At 43.6% G+C, this 21,353-nt stretch overlaps 3 protein-coding genes across 3 annotated transcripts; all 3 read left to right on the plus strand.

Moving 5' to 3' along the window:
• Positions 1-3,207: 3,207 nt before the first annotated feature.
• LOC123161213 (putative F-box/LRR-repeat protein 23) lies at positions 3,208-5,492 on the plus strand. The gene is made up of 2 exons (XM_044579061.1): positions 3,208-3,643; positions 4,213-5,492. The coding sequence occupies exons 1-2, from the start codon at positions 3,267-3,269 to the stop codon at positions 4,307-4,309; spliced, it is 474 nt and encodes a 157-aa protein (XP_044434996.1). The 5' UTR covers positions 3,208-3,266; the 3' UTR covers positions 4,310-5,492.
• A 2,659-nt stretch (positions 5,493-8,151) lies between these two features.
• On the plus strand, positions 8,152-10,723 carry LOC123160487 (putative F-box/LRR-repeat protein 23). Its single transcript, XM_044578298.1, has 2 exons — positions 8,152-8,759; positions 9,315-10,723. The coding sequence occupies exons 1-2, from the start codon at positions 8,332-8,334 to the stop codon at positions 9,910-9,912; spliced, it is 1,026 nt and encodes a 341-aa protein (XP_044434233.1). The 5' UTR covers positions 8,152-8,331; the 3' UTR covers positions 9,913-10,723.
• A 535-nt stretch (positions 10,724-11,258) lies between these two features.
• On the plus strand, positions 11,259-19,515 carry LOC123159543 (proline--tRNA ligase, cytoplasmic). Its single transcript, XM_044577374.1, has 12 exons — positions 11,259-11,426; positions 12,074-12,165; positions 12,638-12,730; positions 13,303-13,419; positions 15,969-16,156; positions 16,596-16,662; positions 17,096-17,218; positions 17,299-17,481; positions 18,145-18,432; positions 18,592-18,810; positions 18,910-19,003; positions 19,120-19,515. The coding sequence occupies exons 2-12, from the start codon at positions 12,121-12,123 to the stop codon at positions 19,182-19,184; spliced, it is 1,482 nt and encodes a 493-aa protein (XP_044433309.1). The 5' UTR covers positions 11,259-11,426; positions 12,074-12,120; the 3' UTR covers positions 19,185-19,515.
• The last annotated feature ends 1,838 nt before the right edge of the window (positions 19,516-21,353 follow it).

Here is a 21,353-nt window from a genome sequence, read left to right on the forward strand (position 1 = left end):
TGGGATCATTATTTTCTAGAGTTGATACTCTTTCAAACCCATTTTCATCAACATAATCATCATAAATATGAGACATGCTATAATCGTAATAAATTTGCACATCAAAACTTAGGGGGCTAAAAATATCATCTTCATCAAACATCGCATCCCCAAGCTTGTGGCTTTGCATATCATTAGCATCATGAGTATTCAAAGAATTCATACTAACAACATTGCAACCATGCTCATCATTCAAAGATTTAGTGCCAAACATTTTATTGACTTCTTTTAACACTTTGGCACAATTTTTCGATCCATCATTTTCAAGAAAAACATTATAACGATGAAGTATATGAGGCAACCTCGATCAATTCCATTTTTTGTAGTTTTTTTATAGACTAAACTAGTGATAAAACAAGAAAATAAAAAAAATTCAATTACAAGATCTAAAGATATACTTTGAAGCACTCACCACTCCTGCAACGGTGCCAGAAAAGAGCTTGATGTCTACTACGCAATCTTCTTCTTGTAGACTCGTGTTGAGCCTTCAAGCGCAGAGTTTTGTAGGACAGTGCAAATTTTCCTCAAGTTGATGACCTAAGGTTTATCAATCCGTGGGAGGCATAGGAAGAAGATTGTCTCTGTCAAACAACCATGCAACCAAATAACAAATAATCTCTTGTGTCCCAATACACCCAATACAATGGTAAATTGTATATATATGTGCACTAGTTCGGCGAAGAGATGATGATACATGTGTAATATGGGTAGTAGATATGAGTTTTTATAATCTGAAAATATAAAAACAACAATGTAGCAAGCAGTAAAAGTGAGCAAAAACAATATTGCAATGCTTGAAAACAAGGCCTAGGGTTCATACTTTCACTAGTGCAAAGTCTCTCAACAATGATAACATAATTAAATCATATGACAATCCCTCAACGTGCAACAAAGAGTCACTCCAAAATTCCTATCGCGGAGAACATAAGATGAAATTGCTTGTAGGGTACGAAACCACCTCAAAGTTATTCTTTCCGATCAATCAATGGAGCTATCCTATAAGTGTCACAAACAACCCTAGAGTTCATAGTAAAATAACACCATATGACACAGATCAATCAACCCTAATGTGACCTAGATACTCCAATGTCACCACAAGTATCCGTGGGTCAATTATACGATATGCATCAAACAACTTCAGATTCATAATATTCAGTCCATTACAAAGAACCTTAAAGAGTGCCCCAAGATTCCTACTGGAGAAACAAGGATGAAAACGTGCATCAACCCCTATGCGTATATTACCCCAATGTCACCTCGGGAATCCGTGAGTTGAGTGCCAAAACATACATCAAGTGAATTAATAGAACACCCCATTGTCACCACGGGTATCCCACGCAAGACATACATCAGGTGTTCTCAAATTCATAATAGTATTCAATCCAATAATAGTGAACCTCAAAGGTAAAACTCAATTCGTCACAAGAAGGTAGAGGGGGAGAAACACCATATGATCCAACTATAGTAACAAAGATCGGGTACATCAAGATCGTGCCAAATCAAGAACACGAGAGAGAGAGATCAAACACATAGCTACTGATACATTCCCTCAGCCCCGAGGGTGAACTACTCCCTCCTCCTCATGGAGACCGCAGGGATGATGAAGATGGCCTCGGGTGATGGTTTCCCCTCCAGCAGGGTGCCGGAACAGGCTTCCGATTGGTTTTTCGTGGCTACAGAGGCTTGCGGCGGCGGAACTTCCGATCTAGGGTTCTTTTCTAAGGTTTCCATATATAAGAGTATTTGGCGTTGGAAACAAGTCAGGGGACACCCGAGGGGCCCACAAGCCCTAGGGGCGCGCCCCCTAGCTTGTGGCCTCCTCGGTCACCCCCTGGCACAACTCCGGTGTTCCGTGGGTCTCTTCTGGTCCATAATTGATCACCGTTAATTTTCAGCTCGTTTGGACTTCGTTTGATATCCCTTTTCTATAAAACTTAAAAAAAAAGGAAAAAACAGAAACTGACACTAGGCTCTAAATTAATAGGTTAGTCCAAAAAAATAATATAAAATAGCATATTAATGCATATAAAACATCCAAAACAGATAATATAATAACATGGAACAATAGATACGTTGGAGATGTATCAGTTCCGCACTACCACTTCAGCGACCCATCTTGGAGAGAGTGTGGTTTGTGCCCTAGGCGCCAACGGAGTTTGCACGGGGGGAGTTCGCCTTGTGTGATGTCTGTTCATGTTGTCCTCTCTCTCGATAGTCTGCTGTGAAGTACTCATTCTGGTTCCAGGGTTAACCATTCCGTGTATCGATAGTGCGGTGCCCTTCAATCCAAGGCATGAGGGTAGCTAAGGGGTCCTTTTCGGCGGTGAATACATATGTCACTCGAGTCCAAGGTTGGCCATTCGCGAGCAAATATGGGCATAACCGTAATTCAACTATGCACTCCTCCGTGATCTAGTGATGGGCGCATCAGTGGAGAATGACCTTGATGGTTCAATCTACACTTATTTCATTTTTTCTTCTTTTGCTTGTTTTGCCTTTTGCTTGTTGGGTTATCAACTGTTTGGGGCTTTATTAATTTTAAAACTGAATTGTAACAAAAATATAGATCAAATATGTGACATTTTGTAAGCACATTATAAGTTGTCTTGTATTCTGCCGATGTATTATATTTTGAATAATAGTTAGCGCGGGCAGGGTTTATCCTAAAAATACACACATGTAGAGTTCAAAGAGAAAGAACTTAACAGGTTGAGATCCTATTGTGATGTTGTAGTGCCGCTGATATGAAGGATCAAATACACATGGCAGTGACCGTACTGCACAGTGCGCTACTGTAGGGGATCCTAATCCAAACTCAACAACACACCAACGGAAAAAAAAATCCTATGAAACCAGGTCTCACAAGCTAGCACGTGAGATCCACTCCAATGCATGACACGTGGCATCACAATGCCAAAGCACCTAATTCCTGTTTGCTTGTTAATTTTCATTCCGGACTGCTATTTCCAATTGCAATTTCTACAAGTATGTAACACAAGTACAACACGACCTAGGGTTTGTCTGTTTTCGCTCTCGTTCATGACGGCCACGCGAAAGGATCTCGTCGTCCATCCGAGTGGGTCTCCGTCTCGGTCTTACGTGCTGGTATGTGTGACCCGGTCTCATATACATAGGAGTTTTCCCAAAGAAAACAGGCACCGACCTAAGCTTATCGGAGCCCATAAAACAAGTCTTGCCTCGTTAACGCTCCACACATCGCGATCCAGATGCAGCCGCCATCGCTGCATCCGCCGGCGGCGGCGGCCACACCGCGGGGTCGAAAGGGGCGACCCAGGAGAGACCGGACGTGGCACATCACGGTGTTCAACTACATGCCGCTGCCGTGGGATCAGAGGGACTGGGCGGAGCTTCCCCAGGACGCGATCTCGTGCATCTTCCGCAAGATGAACCAGTTCGAGCTCCTGCTAGGCGCCGCGGCGGTGTGCCGCTCCTGGCGCCGCGCCGCGTGGCACGTTCCGCCCTCCGGCTGGCAGGCCACCCCCGGCAGCCTTGTGCGGGCCGCCCTGCGGCTCAGCGCCGGGCAGTGCGAGACCTTCGTCGCCGAGCTCCTCGACGACGACCTCTTCATCTTCCTCTCCGAGCAGTAAGTCTTCGTTCCTGAGTCTTGACCCACTTTGTTGCAAGGGAACTACGCTCTTGTTGCAAAGGTCTCTTGTTCGTCTACTCGATTAGGTTGCAAAGCAAAATAAATACAACCGAATTCGTACGTCACATTACAGGATTGATCATTGATGCAGCATCCAGTTTTCCTTTATTTTGCATCATCCCACCGATTGCTAATTTTCCACCCAACAAATGGCGAGACTTTGATGGCTAGCTGGAAAACCTAGAGTAGCAAGTAGCAACAATGTGTTCTGATGTGTAATGATTTCTTTCACTTTGATGGTATACATAGTAATCTCATTATATCTAGTTATGATAAATATTCTCTTGTGGATTTAAAGTCAGAGCTGCAATGAAATATATTTTTGCATCCTTCTTGGATGTCATTTGGCCACCAAATTTTGCAAGCACCTAAAATATTTTGGTAATAATCAAAGCCGCAAAGCTTCAGAAAATTTCCATTTTTGTTGTTTTCAGTTTTAATTTTATCGCGGTTGCAATGCACCCGGCGTAGAAAACCACACTCTAATCTCTAATACTATCTTGCAGGGCACCCTTACTAAAGAATCTCTATCTCATCAAGTGTTATTTCGTCTCAAAGGAAGTATTTGCAAAGGTTATGCACAAGTTCCCTCTCCTTGAATAACTCGAGCTTTCGATGTGGTTAGGTGGCACAGAAATGCTCGAGATCGTCGCGGAAGCCTGCCCACGCCTGAAGCACTTCAGTCTCATAAAAAGAGATCGTTTTTACGAACTTGAGGACAACGGCAATGCTTTCGCGATTGCGAAGATGCACGGGCTACGTTCCTTGTATCTCGACGGCAACAGACTCACCAACAAAGGGCTGACAGTGATCCTTGATGGCTGTCCCCACCTAGAGCACCTTAACGTTTTCGAATGTAAGTATCTCAGGATGGATGATGACCTGCTGGAGAAGTGTTCTCGAGTTAACATGGATGGCCCTCGGTACTCTTTGCCATATCTGCCTTGCAGTTGTTGTTGGAGTCCTGACTATCCGAATCACGAGGATTATGAGGATTACCGTGAGGATTCTTATTACTACATCAGTGATCACATCGACGACAATGATCTTGCAGAACACGAGAGGCTTCTTGACGTCAAGGGCATGCGGAGGTACTTGCCCTAGTGAGATCTGGTTGTTTGGTTGGAGTTCCCAGATAACCTACTCTTGCTGATGTCGCTGATGGAATGTTGTTTCACTGCATCAATTAATTTCAACCGCGAGTTTTCCAATCCATCTTTCTTCACGGAGGTTTGGTATCCATCTATTCTTTTCGAAAAGGGGAATACCCAGGCCTCTTCGTCATGCGATGTACACGGCCTATTTATTGTCCAAATTTATTGGAATATATGATTGTTCCCAATAAAAGAAGTGTCGACATGTGCTTCTTCACTTTTGCTATAACCAGTTGTGCCATGTGAAGGATGCCAGCATGAAAATTGTACACGGATGTTCAAGGTTGCTGGTTCTCAAGTTAAACTTCATTTGGTAGATGTGGCGACAATCAGGCATCCGTCTGTCCTTTCGCTTCCCCATCTTACTTCCTGTACCTCCTGATAGAATTTTCTTTACGATTGAAGCTTTGATGTTCATGGTCTGATCCCGGGAATTCAACAAAGGCGGATCAATCTCGACGCAGTCCGTCAGTCAAATGCTTGTGCCAAGAACTCCTGCTAGATGCTTAAAATAATGTGTGCATCCATGCATGTCAAAATTGTTTCCATGTATACTTTTGTCACATGATGACGTTGAATGCCATGAATTTATATATTGCGGAAATTACCACCAAGATCTCTTTTATTGATGATTGCAACATTCTCTTTTTCTTCCTATATTTGTGCATTTAGGAATGCAAAGAAATAGTATTTGGTTCATGCACAATCCAGTGTAAAATAAAATTACAATCAGTATCTCTATCACTCCCACATTGACCCTGCTCTCGAGGAACTGCATTTTGCAACTCATCCATGTCATCAGTGCCATTGCTATCTTCACTAGTATTGTGTTTTGCCTGACCAGGATAAGAGATCAGACCAAGAGCATTTCTCTGTCACACTCTTGAATCTTCTCAGGAAAATTTTCTACCAGCTTCTCCCTTTCTTGTAAAGGATCTGTCATATCTTGTACAAGCTGCTTGCCTTTTTATTTTTCTTCCTCTATCCCGAGCATTACCATCACTCAAACATTTTTCCCAGTATGCTAAGCATGCAGGGTGTATTTGGTTTTTGCCTAAGCTTGCCTTGCTAAGTACTCCCTCCGTCCGGAAATACTTGTCATCAAAATAAACAAAAGGGGATGCATTTGGACGTATTTTAGTTCTAGATACATCCCTTTTTATTCATTTTGATGACAAGTATTTCCGGACGGAGGGAGTATTTGGCTGCCAAAATTTTGGTCAAGGTTATTCTAGCCTATGTTTTCTCAAAAGGCTTTTGCTCCACTTTATTATATACTCCCTCCGTTTCAAAATTGTACAACTTTAGTCAAAGTTGTACTAAATCGAAAACACTTATTTTGGGACGAAGGAAGTATAAAGCAACAATCGAACAAAGTACTACCTCCATTCCTAAATATTTGTCTTTTTAGAAATTTCAAATAGACTACAACTTTAGTCAAAGTTGTACTAAATCAAAAACACTTATTTTGGGACGGAGGGAGTATAAAGCAACAATCGAAGAAAGTACTCCCTCCGTTCATAAATATTTGTCTTTTTAGAGATTTCAAATAGACTACAACTTTAGTCAAAGTTGTACTAAATCAAAAACACTGATTTTGGGACGGATGGAGTATAAAGCAACAATTCAACAAAGTACTCCCTCCGTTCCTAAATATTTGTCTTTTTAGAGATTTCAAATAGACTATCACATATGGATGTATATAGACATATTTAGAGTGTAGATTCACTCATTTTGCTCCGTATGTAGCCACTTGTTAAATCTCGAGAAAGACAAATATTTAGGAACGAAGGGAGTACATGTTTCTTTTCGCACCTCATATCAAGAGGAAAGGTAGCTTGTCAAGCTGGTCTCACTATTGGAAATTCTAGTTTTTTGTTGTTGCAGTGGCTTTTCTTTGTCAACGCTACTAAGAACCTGACGGTTCGCCTACTTGGATGAAAGAACATGAGAAAGGGTTCTAAAATAAAAGGCTAGAAAGTCTATACCACAGTCAAAGTCAGCAGCTGAGTTTGCCTACCCTCGCCTACTCATTTTTGTAGGCGAGCGAGTTAGCGAAGAGGCTTAGGGATAAGAGAGTGTCGGTGCGACGTAGCCTTCATTCTACTACACAAAGTCACTTAGCTCGACGTTAATTAAGAGAGTAAAGGAGGAATACTCTTTTTTATACTCACAAAGGTACTCCCTCCGTTCGGAATTACTTGTCTCGAAAATGGATGTATCTAGAACTAAAATAAGTCTAGATACATCCATTTCCGCGACAAGTAATTCCGAACGGAGGGAGTATAAGGTAGCGGCGAGACGAGCCATTTAAATAGGTGTCAAGTGGAAGTGCAGTGATGTATGCGGCTGAGGCTGGGAAATGCTCTACCTTTGAGTGCAATTTGAACTATTGATTTACGTATTAAGAATATATAGTGAATTCTTGGGCAACTGCGTGAATTTATGGAATCACTCACTATATCTCTTTTTTTGCAAAAAAAAGAAGAATCCTAAAACAAAATGAGAAGAAACAATCAATGCATTTCGGGGAGAACTAGCTAGCTCTGGGTTCGAGTGGAATTTCACCCCTAACCACAACTCATCATGCCCGAATGATACAATGTGGTGATGTAGTTCTCTTACAAAGCCGTTCTTAGGATAATCGGATAACACAGAAGGCAAGGGACTACGCTACCGAAAGATAACACAGAAGGGAGAACGGCAGAAAGCGTCGCCGCTACCGAGTCCACAATGTTCACTCGGAATCCAAACACGGAGAGGAGTACCACAACAACGTTTTCAAGAAAAAAAGTGATGTCCATCATTTGCGGCAAAGCTTAGAGCTTTTGCCCAACAACTCCACCTTGACACCACGAGGACTCCAGGACAAGTGTGACGGGTTCGGATTCCTAGATCCGGATCAGTGCACCATGACATAGCGCGCTTGAGCCATCCACCGCCAAACTTCTCGCCCGCCCACACGGCCAAGAGACCTAGCCACCACAACCAACATGATGCCCGCCGGAGAGCTAACCATGCAGACCGCCTTCCAGGGCCGCCGCCCCGGCGTCCATGCCACGAGACATCGTCAACCGCCCGCTTCACAGTGCCCAACCCGCGACAGGAAAAGCCCGACATCAGTCATCGAGGCTGAGTTGTAAGAAAAATATAGGTCAAGTACACGATGTTTTTGGAACACATTATATGATGTCTTGTGTTCGGCCAACTATTATGTTTTGTTTCGCAAAAGAAAAAAAAACTATTATGTTTTGAATGATAGTTAGCGCACACATGGTTTAATAACCCCAAAAATACACATATGCATAGTGCAAAGTGAGAGACCTCAATTCCTATGCGAAAGAAAAAGAAAAATCAAGGCACCGACCTACCTATGCGAAAGAAAAAGAAAAATTAAGGCACCGACCTACGCTTATCGCAGCCATAAAAGAGGTTTTTGCCCTCGTCAACGCTCCACACATCGCGATCCCGATGCAGCCGCCATCGCTCCACCCGCCGCCGCCGGCGGCCACTCGGCGGAGTCGAAAGGGACGAGCCAGCAGGAGGAGAGACCGGACGTGGCACGTCACGGTGTTCAACAACATGCCCGTGCCGTGGGAGAGGGACTGGGCGGAGCTTCCCCAGGACGCGATCTCCTGCATCCTCCGCAAGCTGGACCAGGTGGAGCTCCTGCTCGGCGGCGCCGCGGCGGTGTGCCGCTCCTGGCGCCGCGTCGCGCGGCACGAGCCCGAGCTGTGGCGCTGCATCGACGCGCGCGACCTGCCGGCCGTTCCGCCCTTCGGCTGGCAGGCCGTCCGCACCAATCTTGTGCGCGCCGCCCTGCGGCTCAGCGCCGGCCAGTGCGAGGTCTTCGCCGCCGAGCTCTTCGACGATGACCTCTTCCTCCTCCTCGGCGAGCAGTAAGTCTCTCTTCTTGACCCGCTTTGCTGCAAGGGTCTCCTGTTCCTGTTCGTTTTTCTATTCAGTTGCTAATTAAGCAGAATAAACTCGACCGAATTCGCATGCCAAATTTATGAGTAAGTAGCTAAAAACCATCACAATTGCGCGTGTTGTATAAAAAACCACAATTTCGCTAAAGGTTTGTAAAAGAAACATAAATTCGCATGACAAAATTATGAGTAAATAGCTAAAAACCATCACAATTGCACACGTTGTATACAAAAACCACCATTTACCGAAAACATCGATTTTCAGTAATCCGTTTACCGATAACACTGTACACTCATTTGATCACGTTTTGACACGAAATCTGACAGGTGGGTCCCACTGTAAGGGCTGACTTGGCACCAAAATCTTCACACCGTTAGTTTGCCGTTAAGCCAGATAAATGGCCCATCCGTCAGCTTTTGATCCTCCCTCTCACGCAGTCGGCCGTAGCTGTCCATTTTACATTGTAGACTGCGTTAATTAATCGGATAAGAGAGAGTAGCATTAATCTTAATACTATCTTGCAGGGCACCCTTACTAAAGAGGCTCTATCTCATCAAGTGTTATTACGTCTCAAAGGAAGTATTTGCAAAGGTTATGCGCAAGTTCCCTCTCCTTGAAGAGCTCGAGCTTTCGATGTGGTTTGGTAGCACGGAAATGCTCGAGATCGTCGCTGAAGCCTGCCCACACTTGAAGCACTTCAGTCTCATAAAAAAAGATCGTTTTTACAAACCTGGAGATGATGGTAATGCTTTCGCGATTGCGAAGATGCACGAGCTACGTTCCTTGTATCTCGACAGCAACAGACTCACCAACAAAGGGCTGACAGTGATCCTTGATGGCTGTCCCCACCTAGAGCACCTTAACGTTTTCGAATGTAAGTATCTCAGGATGGATGATGACCTGCTGGAGAAGTGTTCTCGAGTTAACATGGATGGCCCTCGGTACTCTTTGCCATATCTGCCTTGCAGTTGTTGTTGGAGTCCTGACTATCCGAATCACGAGGATTATGAGGATTACCGTGAGGATTCTTATTACTACATCAGTGATCACATCGACGACAATGATCTTGCAGAACACGAGAGGCTTCTTGACGTCAAGGGCATGCGGAGGTACTTGCCCTAGTGAGATCTGGTTGTTTTGGTTGGAGTTCCCGCATACTGTGCTCTCGCCGATGGAATGGTGGTTCGCTGCATCAATTAATTTCCACCACGGGTTTTCTTATCCACCTTTTTTCACCGAAGTTTGATGTCCATCGATTCTTTTCGAAAAAGGGAATACTTGGGCCTCTTCATCATGCGATGCACACAGCCAATTTGATGTCCAGTTTTATTGGAATATATGATTGTTCTCTATAAAAGAAGTATCGATGATGTGCTTCTTTGTCTTGCTACTGCCAGTTGTGCCATGTGAAGGATGCCATCATGAAAATTGTACACGGAGGTTCAAGGTTGCTGGTTCTCAAGTTAAACTTCATTTGGTAGACATGGCGACAATCAGGCATTCGTCCGTCCGTCCTTGCTCTTTTATGATTGATGAAGCTTTGGTGTTAATGGCCTGATCCCGGGAATGTAACAAAGGCGGATCAATAATCTCAACGCAGTCCGTCCGTCAAATGCTTGTGCCAAGAACTCGTACTAGATGCTTAAAATAATGTGTGCATCCATGCATGTCAAAACTGTTTCCATGTATACTTTTGTCACATGATGATGCTGAATGCCATGAATTTATATGCAGCGGAAATTACCACCAACATCTCTTTTTCTTGATGATTGTGACACTGTTTTTCTTAATGTATTTGTATTTGTGCATTTAGGAAAGAAGCAAGGAAATAGTATTTGTTCTGTGCATGATCTTGTGTAAAACAAAATTACCATCAGTATCTCTATCACTCCTTGACCAGTCCCAGTCTCTTGAGGAACTGTACTCTCGCTGGGCTAGCTCTGCTGTAATGTAACACTAGGATCATCACCAGTAGTTACCAATATTTACTACTCCCTGTAATGCTGGTCAACTACTGGTGATGAAGAAAGAGGCCGGGCAAGTAGGCCGGGCAAATAGGGTAATGCCAGATCTGCCAACACCATCTTGTGAAGAAGAAAGAGGCCGGACGGGCAAGTAGGGTAATGCTGGTCCGTCCCTTGTGTACGTGACGGTTTTCGTGATTGGCGCTGTGGCGATCGGGAGGCGCTCTGGACGCGACCCAGGTTCACTCCTCGATCGGCACAGCCATGCATGCATGGTGACGGATCGCATCGACCGACCTCCGGAGCTATCGATCAAGCCACGGGATCGGGGATCGCGTACAGTGTTTTGCGCACTGTGGAGACGATGAGGGCGCCGCCTACCGTCTCTTTGAGTCTTTTCTTTTTTGAAGTGTCTCTTTGAGTCTTGACTCTCCTGGTCTCCTGACAGGAATTATTTAGTCTTCTTTCTTTCCTTCTTTCCACCACCAACCGTTCCTATTTTCTTATTCCTATTTCGGTTCAGTAGCGGACACGGAAGCGGAAGCGGAAGCGCTGGCGGGCGATATATGCTGCCCTTCAGCCTCCGCCCCCTTCCACCCTGAATCCGCAGCAACGCCCTGTCTCCACTCTCCACCTCCCCAGCCGCGGCGTATCCGAGCGCCGTCGATCGAGGTGTGGACTACTTAGCTGCATGCCGTCAAATCACCATATTTTCTGCTATTTTGGTCGTTGGACCGGTGCTATTCCTTAGTCTTTCTGCTCCTTTTCGTTGAGCTTTTTAATTATGCGGAAGAGCTCAACCGAAATAATTCGGCGTATTAGGTTTTCTTCGCAATCATAGTTGTAGAAAGTTAGAAACAGGGCATGTAGAGTAGTCATTGGACTCGAACATAATACAGCTGCTGTTGGGAGGAGCTTACATCATCAGTACTAGTACCTACAGTAGTAAGCATAGGGGTGGGGGATGAAAAGCTGACCAGTTGCTGGTCATCATAAGCTTATAGCATTTTGTCAAAGAAGTTCTAGGAGAAAACTTGCACTGACGATCTTTCTTCCCAAGTATTATTCTGTTCTTTTTATCAAGCAGCCTTCAAGATAGCGTCTACAAATATTATTAGGACGGACATTTTGAGTCTGCACAGAGTCCAAACGAACATGATGGTGAAGTACTTTGCAATTTTTCATAATCGAGTCGCCGTCACTGCATACATGTGGACCGCGGGCAATAAAACACAGGCTACATGTTTTCCCGGTTCTTCGTGAATTCTTATGTCTTCTGAGAGCCAACTTAGCTGTCATTTGTATTTCATCCCGTGCAGCAGCAGCGCCTCAGGATCCATCCACATCCACTAGCAAACCGGGGACGATGGCGTTCAAGAAGGATGATAACTTCGGGGAATGGTACTCCGAGGTGTGTTTTCTTACCTTCTTTGGCCTTTGCCGTCTTGGTGAGGCTTGCCAAGTCAATTTGGGCTTAATACAAAGTGAAAGTGAACTTTAATATAGGAGCCATGATTAAGGTGCTGAAAGAAGCCCCGGACAAGATTTGATATGATGGCTCTGTTAATATCTGTTATGGTGGATAGCTTAAAAATTCTGACTTAGTCAAAAAATACTACTGACATGGGTTCACTTGCATTTTGGGTGTTGTGTTACAGTTTTTGCTCTTGAATGCAACATATTACATTGGTTCACCTGTCGGCTTGATGTTGGTGCAGCCGTGCTCTCTGAATTATTCTTGGTTTAATGCTCATTTTCTCCTTTAGTTGCTTTTTTCTCGAAAGAGAAGGAAAACTTGATTTTCTGTGTGCTAGTTGGATGATTCCAGATACCAAAATTCAAATAATAGGGCTTATCTGAAGCTTTGTTGTTTCTTTGCGCAGGTTGTTGTTAACAGTGAAATTATTGAGTACCATGACATCCCTGGCTGTTATATTTTGAGGCCATGGGTGATGGAGATCTGGGAATTGCTGAAAGTGAGTTTTATCCTGTGAAATTCAGTTAATCGAGATGGATTTGATGGATTGTTAGTATTTTCCCTTCTTTGCAATTAAATACAAGTGTGCTTTGCTGCAAGTGTTGTAATGTTATTATCTGTGGTGATGAAAGAAAGGCATCTCTATATTTACAGACTTTTTTGACTGCCATCTAAAGCTTGTTTTGTCAAGCATATGCTTTATCTTTTACTTTTTATAATCGTTATATGGTGACTAATCTGAACTTAATTTGTCCAGTTCACTTGACGACATTTGATATGCCAAGTTACAATCCCCCTTACGCACTTAGAAAATGTGATACTATATTTGTTTCAGAATTATGAACATAAGTTTCACTTCTCTTCGTCAGTGTATGGCTGTCTTGTATTCAATTTTTGTTGCATCAGACTCTCTTATCAGTACCTTCTGACTGAATTGAGTAGATTTACATTGTTGGCAGCACCGGAATCCTCATTGTTTGTTTTCATATTATTTTTATCTTATCAAGTGATACTGACATTATTAGTATAGCCCCGTTTTCTTTTAATAACCGATATGTAATTTTTGTGCAGGAATTCTTTGATGCAGAAATAAAAAAGCTGAAGTCGAAATCTTATTATTTCCCTCTGTTCGTTACTGAGAATGTTGTGCAGAAGAAGAAGGACCACTTTGAGAGCTTTGCTCCTGAGGTGTGCATTTTTCTCTCGTCCCTTACATTTAGTTCTGTATTTTGCCAGTGACTTCATTAGAAGTGACTTAGAGTGCTACTCGCATATCCAACATTGAAGTGACTTCATTTGTACGATTAACAACTGAAAGAAGAAGAATCTGTATGAAATGATGCATACATGATGCTCAGTGGCGGAGGCAGGGGGGTGCTGCAGGGGCCCTGGCCCCCCCTATGCTCTCACAAATACAGCTATATGTGCTCCTAATTGTCCATTTTTCAAACATAATTAGCAAGATTTAGAAGATTTGGCCCCGTCTAACATTATATAACATGTTTGGCCCCCTTTATATTGAGTTTCTGGCTCCGCCACTGATGATGCTGGAAAGTTAAATTGTTATTATTTTTCTTTTTTTCTTCTTCTTTTGGTTTGGACACTGCCCACAAGAAGTGTTTGGTTCTAATAGAATTCCTAAGGGGTACCAGAAAACCAGAGCTTTATGAATCATGTGAAGGATGCCACTGTTTCCTTTTTCTTTCTCTCTTCTTTTGGTTAAATGTGAGGTAACTGGACCTGAACCACTCATATTCATTTGTGGAATTTGGCGCACAAGTCTCATGAAGAAACTCCCTGAGCACCTTAATCCTTATGAAGCTGTTGTACTTACCGAAAAAGGCTTTCGCCCCGCTTTATATATAAAGCAAACCGCCCAAGCCAAACATCCAACATAGGTCCACAACACACACACACACACACACTAGGAGTCCACGAGAACACAGAGTACAATCTGGGTTAATGCTGAGGGCACAGCTCAACAAGCCCTGAAAACATAAAAAACACAAGGCACAGAAGTGCCGGATCGCAAGGCGCGGAACACATCCAGCGTCTCAGGGAGAAGGCGCAAGCCTAGTCGGGCTCCGGGGGTGGGGGCGGGAGAGGAGGCGCCACTCGGAAGGCCATCGCGCGGAGGTCGGCGAGGAGGGTGTCGATGGCGTCCCGGTCCTGGGGCCGGCTAAGCGGCCGCCAAAGCTGCAAGTAACCACACAATTTGAAGATTGCGTCAGTCGCACGTCGAAGAGGCGTTTTTTGGATGACAAGCTTGTTGCGAATGGTCTAGAGAGTCCAGGAAAGGACCCCCACACGCAGCCACCTAATGTGGCGGTGACGGGGGGCGGAGGCTTGGATTTCCGCCAGCAGGTCCTGGAAGTTGGTGTTGCACCAACGACCACTGACCGTCTCGCGGAAGCAAGCCCACAGGAATTGGGCCGAGACGCACGAGAAGAAGATGTGGTTGGCATCCTCAACCGTGCCACATAAGGGACATCCCATCACCCGGGCCATTGCGCTTCAGGACCTCAACCCCAGAGGGTAGGTGGCCCCGGATCTACTGCCACAAGAAGATCCGGATCTTCAACAGCAAGCGGATGTCCCAGATCAGGCTAAGGCTCAGGGGCCTGAGAAGGAGCAATGGCCGGATAAAGGGACTTCGTGGAGAACCGTCCCGAAGGCTCCAGACGCCATGACACGGAGTCAGGCGCGCCATCCAGATCCAAAGGCTGGAGGGCGATGGCCTGGAGGAGAGCGTCCCAAGCGGCAACCTCGAGAGGACCGAAGGGGCGACGGAAGACGAGCCGCCCTAAGTCAAAAGGGCCGACTCGACGGAGACCCGAGGGTCAACCGCAATGGAGAATAGCTCCGGGAAACGGGCGGCCCGGGGGGGGGGGGGAGTCCCCCAGCCACCGGTCAAACCAGAACAGCGTCGCGGACCCAGAACCCACCTCAATGGAGGTACCAATACGGAGAACAGGAAGGAGCTGCCGAGCTGGATCACAGCCTGCCAAAACTGGGATCCACCGGAGCGCTGACAGAAGGCAAAAGGCTGTCCGCGGAGGTATTTATTGCGGATGATGGTAAGCCAAAGCCCCCCTTCCCCATTGGCAATCCGCCAAAGCCAACGCGCCAGGAGAGCGATGTTCATCCGCCTGGAGGATAGGATCCCAAGGCCACCCTGGTCTTTGGGTTTGCTGATGTCAGGCCAGCTCACCATGTGATATTTCTGCTTATCCCCCTCGCCAGCCCAGAAGAACCGGGAAGCTGTTGTACTTAGGAAAGGTTGTTGTTGTAAAGACAATTTAAATTCAACGAACTTGCTAATATCCCTTTATAGAAGACCTTGAATGGATGATTAATGAAGAATGTGTCCTGTCAACCTGTCAAAACTCCAAACTAGTTTGCTGCTGGCTATGAGGCTTATTTGCGACACGTGTCACTGCCTCTCAAGCAACTTCCACCAGAGTTCAGTCAAACCAATAAAATTGTGTAAATCAGTAGCTGCAAGCCTGTGATTGTTGGCAGCTGTCATTTTTTTTAAAACAATTTCCGAGCGGCTTTGAGTCCATCAGTGCTTCATGAAATATGTTATTCCTTTAATTAAATGTGTGCGATGATCCTAATAAGCCGTGTCATATTTTTATTAAGCTTATGTTTGATGCTTTATCCATTCTCTTATTGCCCTTTGGTCAGTTATGTAAAAAGGCAAGTACTAAGTAAACTATTAATTTGTTTTCCAGGTGGCATGGGTTACTAAAACAGGAAATTCTGAGCTGGAAGCTCCTATTGCAATCCGTCCCACGAGTGAGACGGTCATGTATCCATACTTCGCTAAATGGATAAGAAGCCATCGTAACTTACCTTTGAGATGCAACCAGTGGTGCAGCGTTGTTCGATGGGAGTGTAGCAATCCAATTCCTTTAATAAGGTAGCTCATCTGTTTCTTTGAATCATAGAATAGCTCTCTAGCAAATACTTTGTTGCCAACTCTGCTCGAATGTCAACATTCCGATTTGTGCCCTAACATTTTGAACGAAAGGACCAAAGGAAGATTGGTAAATAGACTCGTGCAACTTGGACTTTCAGGGAATTGTTGCAGCCCGGTTACTCTATAATTCCAACCTTATATGGTATCTACAACCACCAATCATACCGTTGTGCTACAATAGCAATCTGATGCTCACTAACTCAAGAACTATGACAATTTTAAAAAAAAATCTTCAATATAGTGAAATAAAGCAAATTCCATGCACCTTGTGTTTCTGCAAAGGCGCATGATGATGGCTGCATCCATTCAGCCTTTTTTACCCACATAAAATTCTCTCGTCAACTGCCTGAATTAAACATTCTGCAACTGTTCTTCTCAGGAGCCGCGAATTTCTTTGGCAAGAAGGGCATACAGTTTTTGCAACTAAAGAGGAGTCAGATGAAGAGGTATTAACTACTTATTTATGCACTATTTTAATACTGGTTTGTTATGAACTAGAGCTGGTTCACTGGGTTGGTTTTAACCCAATATGAATTACGAAGGGAACAAATGGCTGGTCTGAACTAGAGCTGGTTCACTGGGTTGGTTTAGCGTATGAAGCTATAAGATATGAAACGTCTATTATGGATAAAAGAGTTTATCACTGTTTCGTAAATTACATCACTGGAAAGTTGAAACTCATAACATGATTCTTTCATATCTCAAATACAAATAATCTTATTTTAAGTAATTTTTCCCAATAACTAGTTGCTCAAGTCCTCATGTATCAAAGGCAGACTCGAATGAATGCAATACTGCAGTGTTCATTATAAGGTTTGTTTGGTAAAATGATTCTATGCCAACCTACATGGGGAATTTTAATGTTCACAATTTTATCAGGTTCTCCATATATTGGAACTCTACCGAAGGATATATGAAGAATTTTTAGCAGTTCCAGTGTCCAAAGGGAGGAAAAGTGAGATGGAAAAATTCGCTGGTGGACTTTATACAACTAGTGTTGAGGTATTGACATGAGAACTTTGCTACATCTAGCTTTCTTAAAGCTGCCCTAGTAATAAGGCAAGCGGTTTCTTTATTTTCAGGCCTTCATTCCAAACACTGGCCGTGGTATACAAGCTGCAACTTCAAATTGTCTTGGTCAAAACTTTGCAAAGATGTTTGAAATCTTTTTCGAGGGTGAGAATGATCCCACTCAAAAAAAGAAGAATAAGAAAGATAAAAGGTCCTTGGTGTGGCAGAATTCTTGGGCGTACACCACCCGCTCGGTAATTCTTATTTTCCTACTTGATATGGGTTTCCTTTTCTTTTCTCTGTTTAACTTTTCTTCTGAATGCTGAAGTGTTGGAAATGACAATGACGCTTCCATATTATACAGATTATTGTACTTGCCTGATTAGACATCTCGCTGGTTGATGTAAATTATTTGATTAACTTATAAGTTCACTTTGTAAGAACAGCAGGTGGCAAAATAGGTACATGGCATTTATGACATACATGGTGTTGATTCTATACATAAATAGCTACTTTATTTCAAAAGTATTCTGTTAGCACTGCCAAAGCATTTGCATATCAATAAAAAGGAACTGGTAAGGTGGGGAATGCTGGTGTACATCTGGGTGTAATTTTCAAGACAAAAAACGTTTTTGATATTGCCACAGTTCTGCATAATTCTTTGTACCGGTAACTAATATAGTTAGTGTTCTCTTTTGTTTTCCCATCAAATCGAGAATTAGCACTAGCTTTTGGTGCTAATGCAAAGGGCTGTCCATAACCATCTGTGGTAATTTTGTGAATATCATGGGGTGTTTGTATATTGTAGGAAAATGTATTACATTGTACAATTATTTTGTGTCTGAAATATCCCGTCTGAAGTGTTCCCACCTAAATTATGTTCGCATATCTGATATGCAGCAGTTATGATCTTGCAGATTGGGGTGATGGTGATGACCCATGGGGATGACAAGGGCTTAGTGCTACCACCAAGGGTGGCACCTATCCAGGTCATCGTTATTCCTGATCCATTATTAGAGGATGCGGACACGGCTGCTATTAAAGGAGTGTGTGAGACGATTGTATACACTCTAAACCAAGCTGGGATTCGTGCAGACTTGGATGCTCGTGAGAACCACGCTCCTGAATGGAAATATTCTCACTGGGAAATGAAAGGTGTTCCCCTAAGAATCGAGATAGATGTGAAAGATCTGGCAAACAAGCAGGTTTAAGCACAACCTTCTGAAAGATCTGAAAGGATTTGTCAGCATTCGTTTTTTTACAGAGTTAACAAGGATTTACTTCTCATCTTGTCGCGTTTAACTTGTCATCTTCATGAACATTTATTCTGCGGGTAATTTAAGCACAGCCTTCTGTCTTTTCAGGTGCGCGTCGTCCGCCGAGACAATGGTGCAAAGGTTGATATTCCTTCGACCGATTTGGTTGAGCATGTAAAGGTGTTGCTGGATGGGATTCAAGATAGCTTGTTTGAAACAGCCAAGCAGAAGAGAGACGCTTGCATTGAAGTCGTCCACACTTGGGACGAATTCACAGCAGCTTTGAATGACAAGAAGCTGATCTTGGCTCCATGGTGCGAGGAAGAGGTAGCTGAAGGCCTTCTCCACATATATTATATTCTGCATCGTTGTAAATAGGCTTTCCGCTCAGCATGTTTGTCATTGAGTTTCTTGCCTTTGGTGCAGGAGGTTGAGAAGGACGTGAGAGCTCGGACCGAAGGCGATCTCGGCTCTGCCAAAACATTGTGTGCTCCATTCGATCAACCAGATCTTCCAGAAGGTATGCTATCGGATTTCCTAATATTTCAGTACATGTGGACTACGTTTTAGGTTTTTGTTTTGCTGATGCTCGTGGCTCTGATCATCTGCGTGTGGTATTTTGCGCTGAAATTTCAGGAACTGTGTGCTTTGCTTCTGGAAAGCCCGCCAAGACCTGGTCGTTTTGGGGCCGCAGCTATTGATTGAATCTTCTCCGTGTGTGCCATGGTAGATGATACCGCCTGCCATGCTGGGATTTTTTCGCCATTCCTTGCCATTTGGGGAGCCCATTGATTTTGAATAGACCTGCAACCTTGGAGTTCCCGCACCCGCACACGCACACACGCACACATATTTAGCATGCGGTGTTGCTTATTACTAGAGGTTAACGTGCGCTTCGCCGTCCTTCACCCATGGGATTAACTCTTTTTTCTATGTTGGCTTGGGTTTAAATTATGTTATGTTCTTTCGTTCATATATTGTGTTTGCCTGCTACTGAAGACAATATTTTTCTGAGATAAAAGTGAAGTTGTTAGGTGCATGGTTGTGGAGTCCTTCCATGTTTCGGCCTCGGTGTCAGCAGATGGTGGTTGTATGAGCCCCTTGAGAGCTCTCATTCCACGCTGAAATAATGGAATTATTTTTTAAGGGAATTAGTGTTATAAGGCTCACATGGGCCAACACATGAATCATGGAATGGTTGGATTTTTAAAAATATTGCAAATCTAAAATATGAATTTTTATAAAACGAATGGGAATTTAAAATTTGTGGATTTCAAATAATGTACATGAGTTTGAAAAAATGAAAATTTAAATAATGTACATGTTCATGAACTTTAAAAATATTCACTAATTAAAAAATGTTCATGAATTAAAAAAATTGTGATTTTTAAAAAAAAGTTCAAAGTCTTTCAAAAAACATGTTTTTAAACGTATTCATGAATTAGCATGTGAAAACTAAAAAAATATAAAGAGAAGAACAAAGGGAAAAGAAGATAAAACAAAGAAACCAAAAAAATATAGGAAATAGCCAAAGAAAAACTATTAAAATCATTGAAAAACACAAAAAAAAGTGAGAGAAAAAAAAAACAGGCAATGTTTTCTCAAAATGAAAAAAGGTCGCCTAGGTCCCCATTGTTGAACTGTAGATGGGCCTTGGCCATATAAGACAATAATTCGTGGTTAATCTCTAAGACCCATCTAGGTGCATGATAAGTGGTGTGAAGTTCAGTACCACTTCCCAACTTGAGGAGAGTTGAGGCCCCTTTATATGGGTTGCTTTACCACTTACCATTTGGAGCTTGAGAAGGGGAGTGGTACACATGCACTCCTCCTTCGCCGCCGCCCACCTTGCGTCATGCGTGTGTATCATGTTTCGTGAATGATTCAAGCCGAGCTCAGACCTATGCTTGTCCTATACTTTTGATGGTCATGAATGGTTAATTAATTAACGAGTCGTTAACGGATGTGACTCAATCATGGGACTAAGCCCAGGCCCACGACTCCCTACTCGACAACGTATATGAAAGTGCTAGTTATCGACTAGAGGGGGGTGAATAGGCGATTTTTATCAAAGTCTTCAAAACGTGGAAGTTTCGAAGACGAACAATAGAAATAACCTAATTGATATGCAGCGGAAGATAAACTACAACAAGCAAGCCATAGTCAAGTATGCAATAGCGTTAACGTACGCAGACTAATAGCAGCTAGGTAGTAGGATCAGGATGGAAGATAGTATGAAGCCAATCAACAATAGTAGTCAAGCAATGAAGTCAATCAGATAAGACAGATAAGCAATGACTTCACGAAGACAAACTCAAAGTAAAGGAGGGAAGAGATAGAACCAGTTGCTTGTTGAAGACACAGGATTTGTTGGACCAGTTCCAGTTGCTGTGACAACTGTACGTCTGGTTAGGGAGGCTGAGATTGAACTCAGAAGACTGTGTCTTCACCTTATTCCCCTTGAGCTAAGGACACTTAGTCCTCGCCCAATCACTCTGGTAAGTCTTCAAGGTAGACTTCCGAACCTTCACAGACTTCGTTCACCCGGCAATCCACAATGACTCTTGGATGCTCAGAACGCGATGCCTAACCGGCTGGAGGATTCACAATCCTCAAGTGTAATAAGTCTTCAGGTCACACAGACAGAAAGACTTCAGTGATGCCTAACACTCTTTGGCTCTGGGTGTTTGGGCTTTGTCCTCGCAAGGATTTTTCTCTCTCAAATGCTTCGAGGTGGGTTGCTCTCAAACGACAAAAGCCGTATACTAACTCTGAGCAGCCACCAATTTATGGTGTAGGGGGTGGGATATTTATAGCCACTAGGCAACCCGACCTGATTTGTCCAAAATGACCCTGGGTCACTAAGGAAC

Source organism: Triticum aestivum, chromosome 7B (assembly GCF_018294505.1).
Source record: "Triticum aestivum cultivar Chinese Spring chromosome 7B, IWGSC CS RefSeq v2.1, whole genome shotgun sequence".
Classification (NCBI taxonomy): Eukaryota; Viridiplantae; Streptophyta; class Magnoliopsida; order Poales; family Poaceae; genus Triticum; species Triticum aestivum.

Bases quoted from the DNA above. Each gene is read 5' to 3' on its own strand.
- LOC123161213 (XM_044579061.1), top strand. From the start codon at position 3,267: ATGCAGCCGCCATCGCTGCATCCGCCGGCGGCGGCGGCCACACCGCGG. The intron at 3,644-4,212 runs GTAAGTCTTCGT...ACTATCTTGCAG, and splicing joins TTCATCTTCCTCTCCGAGCA to GGCACCCTTACTAAAGAATC.
- LOC123160487 (XM_044578298.1), top strand. From the start codon at position 8,332: ATGCAGCCGCCATCGCTCCACCCGCCGCCGCCGGCGGCCACTCGGCGG. The intron at 8,760-9,314 runs GTAAGTCTCTCT...ACTATCTTGCAG, and splicing joins TTCCTCCTCCTCGGCGAGCA to GGCACCCTTACTAAAGAGGC.
- LOC123159543 (XM_044577374.1), top strand. From the start codon at position 12,121: ATGGCGTTCAAGAAGGATGATAACTTCGGGGAATGGTACTCCGAG. The intron at 12,166-12,637 runs GTGTGTTTTCTT...TTCTTTGCGCAG, and splicing joins TCGGGGAATGGTACTCCGAG to GTTGTTGTTAACAGTGAAAT. The intron at 13,420-15,968 runs GTGTGCATTTTT...TTTGTTTTCCAG, and splicing joins TTGAGAGCTTTGCTCCTGAG to GTGGCATGGGTTACTAAAAC.